Consider the following 16,353-nt stretch of genomic DNA (forward strand, 5'->3'; position numbering starts at 1 on the left):
GTTCAGGGAGCTGAGGCGTAAAACTGTACGTGCACTGAGGGTGGACAAGGAGGCCTATGTGCGAGGAATCTGTGAGGGGGTAGAGCATCACCTGTGGACAAGTGATTCTCGTCCCGCTTACAGGGGAATTCGCGCATTGCGTTCATCCAAGCCCATCCCTCGGAGCACTGCAGTTCGAGCAGAGAGTGGTAGGCTCTTGACAGAGGAGTCTGAAGTGAAGGCCCGCTGGGCCGGTTACTTTGAGCGGTTGTACCAGGCTGATCCCCCAGCTGTCGAGTTGGACGTCAAGGGTGTTACAATCCCTGTTGCTGACCCTCAAATCAACTGTGGTCCACCTTCGCTTGTGGAAACACGGGCTGCAGTGACCAGTTGAAACAGGGCAAAGCTCCAGGGATCTGTGGCATCCATGCTGAACTTCTCAAGGCTGGTGGAAGTGCTGCACTCGTGTCGTTGCATGCAGTTTTGTGCTCTGCATGGAACACAGGCATCATCCCAACTGACTGGAAGAGGGGCCTTGTTGCCCCTCTCTGGAAAGGGAAGGGTGATCGCCAAGACTGCAACAACTACCGAGGGGTGACGCTGCTCTCAGTGCCGGGCAAGGTCTTTGCTCGGATAATTCTTGATAGGGTTCGCCACCATCTGCTTGAGCACCAGCGTCCGGAGCAGTCAGGCTTTACACCAAAGAGGTCAACGATTGACCGTATCCTTGCCCTTCGTGTCCTCACCGAACGCAGACGAGAGTTTCGGCAGGGGCTGCTTGCAGCCTATGTTGATCTCTGTAAAGCGTTCGATTCAGTGAATCGGGATGTCCTCTTGAGGATTCTTTGTCTTCGTGGGGTGCCACCAAAACTGATCGATCTGATGTCTGAACTCTACTCTGGTACTGAGAGTGCTGTGAAGTGTGGTGGTACCATCTCTGACTTATTTCCAGTTGTTACTGGAGTTCGTCAGGGGTGTGTACTGGCCCCCACACTTTTCAGCACTTGTATGAACTGGATTCTCGGGAGGATGTCGGAGAGATCAAGTTGCGGTGCATCGTTTGGGAATGTCAAGGTCTCGGACCTTGATTTTGCAGATGATGCAGTCATCTTTGCGGAGACTTTAGACATCCTTTTCGGGGCCCTCGAGGTTCTGAATGAGGAGTCGGAGCCGCTGGGGTTACGGGTTTCTTGGGTCAAAACTAAGATCCAGTCTTTCGGTGACATCTTGGATGCTGCTGTCCTGTCTGTGTCTGTTTGTGGTGAGGATGTTGAGGTCATGGAGAGATTCACTTACCTTGGCAGTGATATTCATGTCTATGCTGGCTGTGAGTCAGAGGTCAATAGACGTCTGGGACGGGCCTGGGGAGTCATGGATTCACTGGATCATGGGGTGTGGCGCTGCCGGTACCTGTGCGGGAGGACGAAAGTCCGAGTCTTCAGGTCCTTGGTACTTCCAGTCTTGCTCTATGGATGCGAGACTTGGACTCTGACCAAAGATCTGAGACGGAGACTTAATTCCTTTGGTACCAGGTCTCTTTGGAGAATCCTTGGCTATCGCTGGTCGGATTTTGTGTCCAACGAGCGGTTGCTGAGAGAGACTCGGATGAGATTTGTTACCTGCATAGTCCCTGAGCGTCAGTTGCGGCTGTATGGACATGTGGCTCGTTTTCCTGACGCTGATCCTGCTCACCAGATTCTCTCAGCGAGGGAGTCTCATGAGTGGAGGAGGCCAGTGGGCCGACCACGTGCCTCGTGATTGCAGCAGGTTGACCGTCATCTCAAGGAGATGGGGATGGGCCTGGCATCTGCCTGGGGGATGGCCAGACGGAGGCCCCTGGAGTACCGGCGGAAAGTGGACGCAGCATCGCGCTGTTCTGGCACATGCTCCCATACCTGACCTGACCAAATATGTTCTCATGGATCAGGCATTACGGGGTGGAGGTATGCACTCTACTGGGTGCCCTACTCGTTTCTTCATGTTTAAACATCTTCAAACCTTTTATTTTAATTTAATTGTATACCTGAACACGAGAACACAAATCGGCTTCATGATACTTCCAAGAACCTCCATTTTGCAGTCCTTGGGACGTGTTATAGAGGGTGGTGTATGTAATAGGACCAGTCAAGTGCAGCCCCTGGAAAGTGAGCATGGCATTTGAGAAGGTGCAGTATCGGGGTGAAGAAGAGGATGCCGACATGGCGATGTACGATGCTGATTGACGCTGCGTTCTGTGGTGATCAATGAAGCCTCCATCTCCTAAACTGCAACTCAATGTCATATCATTACAGTGTATAAGGGTAACGTACTCTATAAGACTGCTTCAGCAGCGCTAACCTTCCGGATTTTTTAAACCATCTTGATCATTTTATTAACCTGATGTTGGCTTAGTGGTTAGGGTGGTAGCTTGCGATCCTCGGGCTCCTGAGTTTGAGGCCCGCTGGCCACTGAATTAACACCAGGGGGTTGACTCAGCCTGTCATCCTTCCGAGGTCGGCGAAATGAGCACCAGTATACTGGTAATTATCCCTGCATGTCGAAGGCGACTCAAGGGTTGGCGTCAGGAAGGGCATCCGGCCGCAAAAACATTGCCACAAGAAAGGGTACCATGATTGGAGCCCGCAAAAAAGCTGACCCCTGCTCAAGGATAAAGGCTTTAAAATGGTGTGATGATGAATCATTATTTTATTGTGATTTAAAATCATTATTTTATTATGATTGAAGTAAAGTCATTATTTTGTCCGCCCAATACTCCCTCACACCGGAAGCTGCACTACACAATACACATTTACTTAGAACTTGTGTCTAAGTAAATGTTGAACCCCCAAGGCTATGAATGTTTTTTGTTTTTTTTAACCACCTAAAACCTTCCCCATCACACCATAAATTACAACCACCAATTTTAAACTCATTCCTTTCAACAGTTTGAGTGCAGACAAGGCAAACAACCAAACCTACAAACAAACAGATACTTCTCAAATTTTGTATGCCAGGATTAAGATGATATTGGTTGTTAATACTGGCCCAATACATGTACCGTAGTTTTTTAGGATTTGACTCAGTATCTTGAGCCACAGGGTTCAAACGGGAATGCCAATTGGGCCAATCTGAACGAGTATTGTTGCAGATCATGTGACTCGGGAGAGGTTAGAACGCGTGATTGCCATGGTGCACAGCAGTCATCAAAAGGCCCTGCTCACGTGAGCTTTTCACACACTAATCGCCACCTCACCAAGATATTCCATCAGTGATCACTCCGATACGTATTCCTCATCACTCTGTGATAATATCTGTATTCCCCCATCCACCAGGTACTCTGGCATTGACCTGTCATCGCAGACTGCTTACGAGATGGCAGCACAGGGCTTTCTCAGACCGACGCAGTCCAGCCCAACCTTGCTAACTGCCGTGCGTTGTGTGCACTTTCACCTGCCGGATTTCACTTTAGGTTCGACCTGTGAATAATTGTATTCTGGATGTAGTGGCGTGTGCCTGTAATCCGGATACTCAGAGGCTGGGGTTGGGGGATCGCTCGAGGATGGGAGCCCTGTGTGGTGCTGCACTAATAGATGGTACAAAGTAGCCCGGCTGATATGGCGGCACCCAACGCCGATTGCCAGGTCATGTTAAATCATATCTGTTGTGACTTGCTATGGCTATCATGTAAAGCCCGTACTAACCTGTTCATAGTCGAGTGTCAATGACTAAGCTAGGTCCTCCCACCAGGTCCCCATGGTGTGGAGGTTGTATTATGGATATGGACACTCAGCAGGATTAAATACAAAACCTGCCAAATGACAGAGGAGCTCCAAGTGTGAGCCAACGGCCATCCATATCTGGTGCCAACTGCGTTTACAGACGTCATCCTGCAGTTGGTTACCTTCCCTAGGAGGTTGGTGGCAGGATTTGCACTCTGGCCATCACAAAAACCTTTCACAACGCAAAACACACTTTAGTGTGTGTCAGGGTGGTGATGAGGTGTCGTCTACCAGACTGCGGTCTCCTCGGGTTAACCTGAGGCGGTCCCTTCAAGTGGGTGCCTGGAATGCCCTTTCCCCAAGAGATGACGATGGGCCAGGCATCTGTCTGGGGGATGGCCAGACGGAGACCCATGGAGTACCAGCGGAAAGCGGACGCAGCGACGCACTGTGGAGCATGCTCCCCATGTATGTATGTAGTGTGAATAAATAATTGTTTTGACGTTTTTTGTGAAGCTATTTGTTTTTTGTTTTTTTAGCTCACTTGGAACGTAGTTCCGGGGAGCTTTTGAGATGGCACATCGTCCGTCCGTCCATCTGTCTACAAATACATGCAACTTCTTCTCTGAAACTACACATATGATTTCGATGAAACTTCACCACAACATTCATCTTCACCTCCAAGTCATGGTTGTGCCTTGTCAAGTCAGTCTGGTGTTTGCTCCCCTTCTATCCCATCCCTCACCTCAAACGACTGTACTGCAAACTCTGCCAGAGACGAGGCAGAATGTCCACTCGATCTTTGCCTCCAAATCTCATGTACCCAACCGATTCCATTCTGTCACCTTCTTACCCCCACTATCTACTGGACACTGTGTCCTTCTCAACTGAGAAGGTAGCGAAAGTTCTGTCCGGCCTTGACCCTGCTTCCCTAATGGACCCAGATATCATTAGTGCCCTTGTTCTCATATCCTGCTCTGACATTCTTGCTCCCCTATATCTGCCCTAGTCAGTCTGTCCTCTTTTGGCCACCTCCCCTATGCATGGAGGTCGGCAAGTATCACTCCTGTCTACAAGAAAAGTGCAAAAACGGACTCTACCAACTATAGCCCAGTGAGTTTGCTTCCAATTTCAAGCAAAGTGATAGAATCCATTATTGCTTCCAATGTCAAATCTTTCCTCTTTTAAAACCGTCCGATCTCTGACCATCTGTTTGAATTACATCCCAGATACTCAAATCTTGACTTGCTTCTGCTACTTGACAATGGTTGGAGGCCCTCGATCTCAAACAAGAGGTGAGGACCAGTTCCCTGGACATGTCTCGGGCATTTAACACAATCTGGCATTCTGCTTTGCTTTCCAAGCTCACTGCCTTTGGTATAGAAGGCCGCCTTCATTCCTGGATTTCTGACTTCCTCCACTCGTGTAGTCAACGTGTTGACATAAATGGAACCCTCTCTCCTCCCATCTCACAGTGGAGGCTGGAATTTCCCAAGGCGGTGTTTTGAGCCCAGTCTAATTCGTCATTTATATTAATGACCTCATCGATGCTCTGGAAACCCCTCTTCCTTTTTGCAGATGATTCAACGTTGTGTCGTACTGTAGCCCATCCCTCTGCTAGACAGATCTGGAAATCTGATCTGGAAATGATTGGACTCTAGTCTGATAAGTGAACGATGTCCTTCAATCTTGGAATATCTCGGTCTCACTCTATTGCTCTGGAAGGATCAAAAACAAACCCACCCCTTTATTTCATTGGTCATCCAGTGGAAGAGGTTCAGTCTTCAGGCCTCCACCACCAACTCTTGATTGGGCATCTTCTGTTTGATCCAAGTCTTTCTGTAAAGAAAAAAGATAATAAAAATCGGTTCATGGTCAGACGGGATGGTGCAGAGGTTGCAAACTTGCGTTTCAGTTGTCTAGTCTGGGTTCATTTCCCAACTTGACTATAAACGGTTGGACCGATGATTCCACGTTGCATGATCAAGTGTGCCTTCCGTCGGATGGGATTTTAAGCTGGGGACCTGTCTGCCTACATCGGTTGCTGATGGACAATTATACCATAGTGCCTTTTGCAAGGAAGTATGTCCATTTTGCCCTTCCTGCTTGAATTTTGAAGGGGCACTGCATCAGTGGCATAGTCATGCTTCAGTGATGAAACACCCAGTGGGCCAAATCATAAAATTATTTCCCAGTTCAATATCCATTCATAAGCTTGTTCCATAAAACGTGTCTTGTTCAGCATCCCCTTTCAGTTTGTGAATGTGTTCCATTAATTTTCCAATGAGGAGTGATGATGTTCCACGCACAAGCAGTAATTCGATTTGTAATTAGACGACCTGTGAACCTGTTGGGTTCTCGTTGTGACAGCAATTGAAAAGAAAAGAACATTTCAAAAAAAAAAAAAAAGATAGCTCCAGTGAACTATACTGCTGAGGTTGTTTGCATTGATCAAATAATCCCGAAGAGTACTTGACTGAATCGCGAATTGATTTTTTGATAATTTTTTTTCGTTGCCCGATTTGAATGAAACTTGATATTGCGCGTCAATGTGGAAAAAAAAATGGAGAAAAGAAAGTCGAAGAAATTATTGTGCGTAATCTTTGAAACACAATTTAATTTATAAATGAACACGGAAGTATTAGATCAAAATGGCAGTTTATTTTATGCTTAAAAATAAATTGTTCTTTGTCTGTACTAAATCTTTGAGATTTTAAAATAAATCATTTCAAGAAAAAAAAAAAAGATAGCTCCAGCGAACTATACCGCTAAGGTTATTTGCATTGATCAAATTCTCCCGAAGAGTACTTGACTGAATCGTGAATTTATTTTTTAATTTTTTCGTTGTTGTCCGATTTGAACGAAACTTGAAACTGCACACCGCAGGAGAATGGTGAGTAAGGTGGCACTAAAATTTTTGCACTATCCTGTACCATTTTTGCTGTATTTCGGGAACATACATACATTGCATACGTACAAGCCGGTAGGCGACGAGGGATCCGCTCGGATCGAAGCGCTGGATTCGATGCTTTTCATTCTGACCGATCCACCGCCAAAGATTCATTGCCAAGACGTATTGGTTCACATGTGATTGTTCCTCTGCCTGGCAAGATTTTTCCGATTGCGTATTTTACCAACTGGCACTCCTCACAGGACTACAATTTGAAAAATAAAACCTCACTCAAAAATCGGCTCGAGTAAAATTTTCTAAATATCTCGAAGTGTTTAATTCCGAAGTCTCGTTTCTCCACATTCAAAACTGTAGGACAAGTATTGAAAATAGTGAACGTATGTCGAGAAATTTTTTTTTTTTTCGAATTTTGCGTATTTCAGCCCCGACACCTTTGGTGATCGAATCTGGAAAAAAACGCTGCGGTTCAATTTCGTAGTAGTTATTAAACTCTATCCATACACCAAATTTGAACATTCCGCCGTCGACGGTTTCCGAGATCAAGGTCACTTAACATATTCCCTGGTTCACCACCTTTCCGCATTCGGAGGGCTGCCATTCCGAAACAATGAGAGATAGAGGAACGTTATGCTGTCGCGATAACTAGATGGGGCTGCAAGGAATAGGCAGGAGTTGGGCCTGGTCGTTCTACCTATCATAGAAGCCGCGCTACGTCAGTTACCGTTTGGGTTCTTAAAACGCGGTTTTTCGGCCGCTGTATAGCAACGGGTGGTTGCCTGGCAACGAAACTCAAACGCGCACACTCCCAGCCCATATGGCACCTGGTCGCCAAGTTTCATCGAAATCGGTTTGCTGGTTTGTGCTGTGGAGCCTCGCGTTACACACACACACACACACACACACACACACACACACACACACACACACACACACACACACACACACACACACACACACACACACACACACACACACACACACACACACACACACACACACACACACACACACACACACACACACACACACACGGAAAACCCGACAATAACGGATATCTAGCAAATCCCAACATACATACATTCATACAAGATGAGAGTTTTAGTAACATATATATATATATATATATATATATATATATATATATATATATATATATATATATATATATATATATATATATATATATATATATATGTATGGCCGTCCCCCCACATAGCGGAAGACGGAGTATTGCAATCACTTCTCTGTATCTATCCAGGCCGGAACTTTTTTTTACCAATTGAGCTTTTGTCATCAAATCTTCAACAAACCTTTATTATGAGATTGTGGAGAACACAAATTAATAGAATGAACATTTGTTTGTTTTTTTTAAAAACGGACGTTTTTGTCAAGTTTAGTTGGAGTACAAAGCAGACACGAGTTTTGTATTGTTTTTTTATTTTTTAATTCCTTCGTTGCATCATTCAAGATAGTATTTGGTGTGGCCAGATATCCTCGTGTAAAATGAAGAGCTCCAAGAGCAGAACAGCAACTTTGTCAAAACCTCAACAAGAAATCCTTATGAAATGCTGGAAGTGCAACTTTGAAAAATTGTTCATGAGCCGACACAAACGTGTGCTCGACAGGAGAAGCATCAGTCAGTCCATATCGTACTTCATTTTAAAGGATTCCTACTGTTGTAGGATAATAAAAATGGTACCATTGGAAAGCTAAAAAGCGATTTACTACAACAAAAATGTGTCCGTTTAATATGAAGGTTTCCTGTTTTTAAAGCCCTCATCCCATGAGGAGGAAGAAGAGCTTAAATGCAGTGGTTCCAACAGTACCATTTATTATTGTATGACAGCAGGAATCCTTTAGAAGAACATGGAATGAGCACACATATAACAACCACCACAAGAGCAGCAACAACGACGTGTTATAAAAAGTCCTTTTTCATGTTTCACTTCATTTTACATCCTCATTGAGAGTTGCAGATAGACATGCAGTTTTTTTGTGACGTACAACATGCGGTCTTGATTAAAGCAATCACGGGCGGTTCGGGTTGGGTTTGTACATTTCACCATTATGCTTTTATTTGCACTTTCTGTCCACCTTGCTAATTTCACCGGTTCATCTGTTTTACTCCTACCCCCTCACCCCCTTTGCCTCAGAGGTGCACTGTGTGAATGAGACGTGCTCTGCCCTCCGTCGCATCATTCACGAGATTGGTCTCGAGCTCCGGGCCGCAGCGTCCTGTGTCCTTGTGCGCCGCACATTCGAGCAGCCATTTGGCGTTGATGATGCATTGCTTCCTGCACAGTGGGGGTTAACCCCCATCTTGAATTCCATCCACCGGGGGCAGCCAGCCATTACCCGCTTCTTTGCCCGTTTGCTCTCCTCACCACAACCCATGTCTGAAGACATTTCCTCCTACTCGACTGGACACCAGAACTGATGATGAAACGACCCGACGTTCGGTGACTTCTGGCTCGTTCTCTGATTGCTCTTGAAAAGGGACTTTGGAATTATGTTTCAGTCTTTTTGTCCCATTTTTCGATGTGTTATTGGTCTCGATTCCGTTGTGGATACGTGTTCTCCATTTCAAGATAAAACGAAACATGATGTAAAATAATTAGAACACAAGTATAGTCTTATTTAACTGTTTTAATGGCATGAAGGGCATCATTTTGTTTTTTTCGAGTATGTAAGTTGTATCACACCGTGAGTTTGTGATGTGATTCCCAATAAGACCTTTCTTTTAGCGTGTCTGCCTGCACACCTGGAGAGGTGGGTGGGGGGGGGGGAGGGAGGAGGAGGGCATTGTGTCTGTCCATCCAGGCCAGAACTCTTTTTTTTTTTTCCATTTGAGCTTTTGTCATCAAATATTCTACCAAACTGTGTTATGAGAATTTGGACAATACCAAGTACTAATAATAAAAAAATTATCTTGTTTTTAGCTGTTGTTTTTGTCAAGTTTAGTTTGAGTGCAAAGCAGACGTGGATGGGTCTTACATTTTGAGATACATTCTAGTTTACAATGCGCTCGTTTATCCAGCACGTACTTTTGTTCATGTGTGCGTGATTACCATCAACATGTAACGCTCTCCGTGCCTCCTGCAGCTGTGCTCGTTCAAATTGGAACGCATGAATGGATTCATGGCTTTTCAGATGCCACGTGGGGTGGATGGTTGAGAAGCAGCTCCAGGAACTTGGTGTGTCCTGTTTCACTGCAAATGGTTGGAATAACATGAATAACCCATGGTGCATCACACCGTGCATCTCTATTTGATCCTTGGTTTGGTTCACAATGGAGGTTTCATTCGATTGCTTCAAACAAACCTTTGTTAGTGTTCCAAATGCCATTGTTTTCATATCGAGGAGGTTGGCACCAAAGTATAGTGACATCGTGCTCACGGAATGTGTGGATTTGTTGTTTTTTCCATTTCCCCATCCTTTAACATACAGCATTCTCGAATGCCTTCTGGTGCCTGTGGATGCGGATACTGGCTATGGGAACTTTTTTGGGAAGGCACGAGGATAGCATGTACGCACTTTCGCACCACAGGTGCACCGTTCTGGACTGAATACCAGTGCACTCGGCAGGAGAGAGCCATTAGCCATACACTTGCTCTCGCTCATAATTGATCTGGAAGTGCCGGTATCAACGTCCATCCTCACCGGGATCTTATCGATTGTTACATCAACTATAATTGGAGCATCGGAGCTCTTTGTTCCAACAGAGAAAACCTCATAAAGTTCCTCACTTGACTCTCGGCTGCAAACTGTGCTCTGTGACCTATCGTCCGCTGCATCAGGGTTCACCCCGATGTGATAATCAGGAGACAAGTTCTTTAACTTGGATTGAGAACAACACTTCAAGTGTCCCCGCTTACCACAGTTGTTACAGGTATAATTCCTGTACCAACTGGAAAGCTTAATGATTACCACCACAACGCCAACAACTTACCCCAAACTTCCGGGTAGATTCAGAAATATCACGGACTTCCCCAAAGATGGAGCACCCCCTTGGGGAGGTGGGCAAGTTAAATCGCTACAACCTCCATCGTTCATGTGTAAAGACTCGTAACCAGCGTTGTTAGCTAAAGATCGCTGCCGCTTACCTAGAGGGCGAGCAAGTCGAGACGGCTCAGCTCCGTTCATCTGAGGGAGACGCGACAAGTATACAAATGCTTTAATCACGTCGACTTTCCTCAAAACTTATTCCAGTTTAATAACGACCTTGGCCAGAACTGACTGAAACGTTGGTGGTTTTTTTTTTATAATAATTTCACAAATGGCTCCCCTCTGGTGTTGATGTGAGACGATCTCGTGTAAATAATTCTTCAAGTTCAGGTGTACAAAAGGAAACTCCCAGTACTACTTGTATCTATTTGTGCCTGTGAGGACTACAAACCTCAAATTGTGTTATTTTAATGATCAATGCATGAGGAACAAGTTTACCGATCTTACTGATTTGGATATTTGTGTAATCACTGAAACCTTGTTTGACTGGCCTGTCTCAGATCATGAATCTTATGTGGAAGGACAAGACAAAGATATTCAGACAAGATGGAGATCTGAGCTTGTATCCAGAGGGTACGCACGTGATATGTAAGTAGTGGGAGAGGAGGAGTTCTGCTTGTTGTTAAGAGTGTGCTGAAGCCGTGTTTGTCTGAACCTTGTTGGAGTCGCTTGTCCACCTGAACGAGGCCATCTTCACAATGTTACAAACATTTGTGATTGTATAAACTCTGTAAATACGGACAATGTTCCACTCATGGGAGATCAGGATGTGCACACAGTGAAATTGAACAAACGTTCGTAGATTGCCTCATTGATAACTTGTTTGTACAAGTTGTGAAAGAGCCAACACGAAGTGCCAACACCCTGGATTTGCTTTCAACGAGCAATGAAGACCTTGTTGAGCGTGTGTCGGTGGAGGATCGTTTGAGCACCAGTGATCATGATGTGTGGAAGCGAGACCTCGAATCCCATGTGTAAATTGTACCCATAGCAAGGTGTACTTGTACTCCAAAGGAGATTATTAATTGCCTTTTCGGAAGGAGTGGGAAATATAAACTGTGTGGATCTACTTATCGGTGGTGATGTTGAGACCCAGCGGAGCTCCTTTGTAACTATTAAATAAATAAATAAATTGTATTTTCTTCCTCGGATCTAGTGTCGATGAGTTGTTTTGGTGTTGATGTGGCGCAGGTATGATGGGTGGAATGGCCTCCACCTGTGTCTGATTTGCTTGTGTGTGTGTACGTAATATGTAGATATCCCGACTAACGGGAGTCGACACTACGAACCTGTGTCCTTGAAATAACGTTTACACTTCACTTGTTCCACAATGACGTTGTGTTGTTTCCCTCGTCTGTACAAGCAAGTGGGCACAATTACAATGCTGGTCTGGGAAGGATATTCGCTCACCGTCACGGGGGGGGGGGGCGTGGGGGGTAACGTTCCCAAGGGCACACTTGATGCCTCTTTCATGTGAACTGCTTGGTGTTTACACATAAAACCCTGTGCGGGGTTTGTTGCTTCACCGCTCTGCTTCTGCTCCCTCACTGATGGTGTGTTCAGTTACAAGCATCGAGCTAGCGCTTCCCAAGCCAACCGTTCCTTATCAACTGTTTTGAATGGAGTGCTTGCTTGAGTGCTTAATTACAACACTTACCGAGCGTTCCACAAGAAACTTGATTGCACGTCACACTTCTTCTTCTTGCGTATGGCAGCGAAGCTGTCGGGGTAGCTATCATTTCTTGGAAGCACGACTGTGTCGCTGATGCAGTGCCCCTCTACCAGTACACACTGGTACTCATTTCGCCGACCTCGGAAGGATGACAGTCTGAGTCAACCCCCTGGTTTATTAATTCAGGGGGAAACGAGGCTTGAACTCAGGACCCTGGGATCCCAAGCCACCACCTGGCTACAGGTCACACTGACAAGGTGTGTTCAGTTATTTCCCTCGTGCTGGACATTTTCAGGGATTTCAATCACGAGATCTACTCCACAGGCGGAGATTCACCTTTCCTCGCTAAACTTTACTTGTTACAATTAAAGTACGTGCTGTAAAGTTTACTTGTTACTAATAAAGTAAGAGCTGTAAAGTTTACTTGTTACTATTAAAGTAAGTGCTGTAAAGTTTACTTGTTACTATTAAAGTAAGTGCTGTAAAGTTTACTTACTAATAAAGTAAGTTCTGTAAAGTTTACGTGTTACTATTAAAGCAAGTTCTGTAAAGTTTACTTACTATTAAAGTACGTGCTGTAAATTTTACTTGTTACTATTAAAGTAAGTGCTCTAAAGTTAACTTGTTACTATTAAAGTAAGTGCTGTAAAGTTTACTTGTTACTATTGAAGTAAGTGCTGTAAACTTTACTTGTTACTATTAAACTAATTGCTGTGAAGTTTACTTACTATCAAACTAATTGCTGTGAAGTTTACTTACTATTAAAGTAAGTGCTGTAAAGTTTACTTGTTACTATTAAAGTAAGTGCTGTAAAGTTTACTTGTTACTGTTAAAGTAAGTGCTGTAAAGTTTACTTACTATTAAAGTAAGTGTTGTAAAGTATACTTGCTATTAAAGTACGTGCTGTAAAGTTTACTTACAATTAATATAAGTGCTGTAAAGTTTACTTGTTACTCTTAAAGTAAGTGCTGTAAAGTTTACCTGTTTCTATTAAAGTAAGTGCTGTAAAATTTACTTGTTACTATTAAAGTAAGTGCTGTAAAGTTTACTTGTTACTATTAAAGTAAGTGCTATAAAGTTTACTTGTTACTATTAAAATACGTGCTGTAAAATTTACTTGTTACTATTAAAGTAAGTGCTGTAAAATTTACTTGTTACTATTAAAGTAAGTGCTGTAAAGTTTACTTGTTACGATTAAAGTAAGTGCTGTAAAGTTTACTTGTTACGATTAAAGTAAGTGCTGTAAAGTTTACTTGTTATGATTAAAGTACATGCAGTAAAGTTTACTTGTTACTATTAAAGTAAAAGTGCTGTAACGTTTTCTTGTCCGTTAAACCGTTTTAACTCTATGTGCAGTCCATTGTAAGGAGAAACAGATTAATTGGAATGATAGTCCGTGCCTGGTTGGTTGGAATGGCATGTTGGCGATTCTCGATGTGATTGATCATGATAAGAGATTCCTCCCTCCTCCTCCTCCTCAGGTGAGTTAGGTTGGTGGGGTTGGGGAGGGATGGGATGTTTCAGAGTCCTGTTTCCCATCTTACTGTTCCTTGGTCTCTCTTTTTCACCCTTTTGTTTAAAACATGTCCTGTACGTCCATCTTGGCTCACGTTTTTAATTGTTTAGTCTTCACCGCATTGCATTGTTTACTGGAGTTTTGTTTGTTAACTTGACCTGTCCTTTGTACTCAGCTTTGTCTTCAGACAGACCACTGGATTGACGATCCCCTGAAGGATGTTATGCTCCACTATGCAGCACCCTTCTCTCCATTTCCAGGGAGTGCAGCGTACAATCGCATATGATTTCAAGTTCAAGGAAAATTTATGATTATCTGCTGCTAATTTTTGCTCCACGAACCTCTCTGATCCGACCTCCCCATTCTGCATTTTATAAACATTCTCATTGGTTGCCATAGATGGTTACGCCCCTACACCGTGGCCACGCCCCTTCACCCACCGCATGTTGCGGAGACATGCAAGTAACTTTCACCTGCTCAAGGTGGGCATGTTAAGCTGGGCACGTTCACATTTGGAGTGCATGAAGATGGGAGTAAAGGGTGAGACAAACAAAATACTCAATGAGTGAGTGTCACTGAATGAATGAATGAGTGAGTGAGTGAGTGTGCATTGATCTTGCCAAATGTAGGAGCTGTTGAAAATTTCGTTTCATATCAGAATAGAGTGTATTTGAGGCTGTTGGGGATCATTGTGACGCTCTTCCTTTGTGCCTCCCTCCCTTTTTGTTCTTGTTTTTGATCCGAATGATTACCTCGTTCTGGATAACAGGATGCATGGTTGAAGACTGATTGCTCTGCTGTATCCGCAAACGTGTTGACATGGCCAGTGGTGCGGTGATACCACAAGTTACACTCTCTGCACCAACGGTTTGTGCGTGTCGTGAGGAACGGACGCCCAAAGAGGAACATCCTTCTGTTGAGATTTTAGCTGCTGCAACTGCTGCTGATGTTTGTGGAGACAATTCTCCCAAGGAGAATCGGCCAGATGATTCAGTCGGCTCATGCAATGTCGAGATTTCAATTGAGACAAGACCTCGAGGAACGACAGAACCCGTGACAGAACAAAAATTGCCCCCGGCCTTCATAGGGTCCCTGTCGAGCATCGAGGCGTCGTGCCCATTCCACACAAATGGATTTTCTTTGCTACCAGCATCTCCACCCCCTGCTTACGATGCCGAGTTTATCTTTCCAGAACCACCAAATCTCAGAACGTGCTCTTCTGCATTCCCAGTGCTTCCTGCTAACAATGACTCTCTCTCCGTGCCTTATTCTGTAGCCGATCCTTGTCCACGGAAGCGTGACATTTTGTCCCGTTTACCACCGCTTGCTCTCCCTCAACTTTTGGGAGATTCTTCACTGCTTTCTCATCCTGAAATGCCAGACACTCCTCAATGTGGTACGAGTCCTTCTGCTGCTGAAGTCTGTAAAAATGACCGAGCTAACTGTGCAGGCCATCCCACAATAACCAATTGTGGTCCAGTTGCCCGACATAGGCTTGAGATAGAGACCATTGACTGTCCATCAACTTCGGTCTCTGTTGAACATATAAACACGAGCGATGAAAAACCCATCATTGTTCCATTGCCTGATGGTCCACCATCATTTCTGAGAAGGTCTTGCCATGACCGATTCTTCAATAAGTTTTGTGCACTTCTCCTTGTCATCGTCTTCGCAGGAGTTGTTGCCATGGTGGTTGTTCCATACATTATCACTAAAGATGGTCCATGACATTTATGTTAACCCAAGCAGATGAGTGAATAATCTTCATTAACGAGCTGTCTTGGTGAAGGTTGTCCAGACGGCCAATCTCCACTGTTGTACAATTGAGGTATATTTTTATTCCACATTGCTTTTTCATTGTATTGCCACAAATAATTAATATAACTGACATTTCATTTGGCATTTTTGTGAACTTGATTCTTCTTGTTCTTGTTTGGTTTTGAATGCCGTGTAGTTTGAAATCTGATTGAACAGTTCCATGGTGTTGTCCTTTTTGTGAGGTTTGGTGGGTTTTTTTTTTTTAAATGGCTATAAGTGCAATGCAGATTAAATTAAATAAATAACAATTTGACGACCAACGGTGTTTTTGATGGAATGTAACCATTGGATTGCTGGTGTAGGAATAATTCAATTCCCACTTACACACTGTGATTGATTGTTTTTTGTATTATTCATATATGTGCCAGATGTCTCAATTTGTGGAGGATTTCTGCTTTGGATCTCATAAGTCCATCATCGGACGAGATTGTTAAGATGTATTGTGTTTTAAATTATATCTGATGGGGGTAATGTCGAGGTATAGTCTGCGTAGAGGTTTTAATTACTGTATAATGATAATGGATAATGTAGAGGTTTAAATTATATAATTTACCTTTGAATGGTCTTGTCTGCAATTGTTTCCCAACCTGTATATAAGCTTTCAGATTTGTGCTTCACTAGCAGGATGTTTCATCACAACGTGTTTCGTCCCTTGGACTGATGTTAGGCGATACACGTTCAGCGGAGTCTTTCGTGAAGAGTAGGCAAGCTATCGCTGGCACCTTCGACAAACTCTTTCCTGCACAAATCACCT

The 16,353-nt window shown here is 44.0% G+C and overlaps 2 protein-coding genes across 8 annotated transcripts in view; both read left to right on the plus strand.

Annotated features, from left to right (window-relative positions):
* LOC147012555 (pseudouridylate synthase TRUB2, mitochondrial-like) overlaps positions 1–9,765 on the plus strand; it is a 71,804-nt gene extending 62,039 nt beyond the window's left edge. Inside the window, exons 6-9 of one of the 4 annotated variants that reach the window (XM_085853525.1) lie at positions 3,107–3,179; positions 3,291–3,427; positions 8,742–9,047; positions 9,691–9,765. In XM_085853525.1, the coding sequence (XP_085709651.1) occupies positions 3,107–3,179; positions 3,291–3,427; positions 8,742–9,025 (494 nt within the window). In that variant the 3' untranslated portion in view covers positions 9,026–9,047; positions 9,691–9,765. Of the gene's footprint in view, positions 1–3,106; positions 3,180–3,290; positions 3,428–8,741; positions 9,363–9,690 lie in introns of those variants that run through there. The other 3 variants (XM_085853526.1, XM_085853528.1, XM_085853527.1) reach the window with 3 other exon arrangements.
* Positions 9,696–15,932, plus strand: LOC147012557 (uncharacterized). 4 transcript variants are annotated; one of them, XM_085853529.1, is made up of 3 exons: positions 9,696–9,782; positions 11,094–11,181; positions 14,551–15,932. In XM_085853529.1, exon 3 carries the CDS (start codon positions 14,601–14,603, stop codon positions 15,507–15,509), a length of 909 nt encoding a protein of 302 aa, XP_085709655.1. In that variant the 5' UTR covers positions 9,696–9,782; positions 11,094–11,181; positions 14,551–14,600; the 3' UTR covers positions 15,510–15,932. The 4 variants fall into 4 exon arrangements, with proteins under 4 accessions (XP_085709655.1, XP_085709656.1, XP_085709657.1 ...); XM_085853530.1 differs by lacking the exons at positions 9,696–9,782; positions 11,094–11,181 and adding an exon at positions 12,023–14,321; XM_085853531.1 differs by lacking the exons at positions 9,696–9,782; positions 11,094–11,181 and adding an exon at positions 12,023–14,263.
* The last annotated feature ends 421 nt before the right edge of the window (positions 15,933–16,353 follow it).

The sequence above is a fragment of the Eptatretus burgeri genome, chromosome 14 (genome assembly GCF_056783735.1).
Source record: "Eptatretus burgeri isolate ZD-2024b chromosome 14, Ebu_testis_v1, whole genome shotgun sequence".
NCBI lineage: Eukaryota > Metazoa > Chordata > Myxini > Myxiniformes > Myxinidae > Eptatretus > Eptatretus burgeri.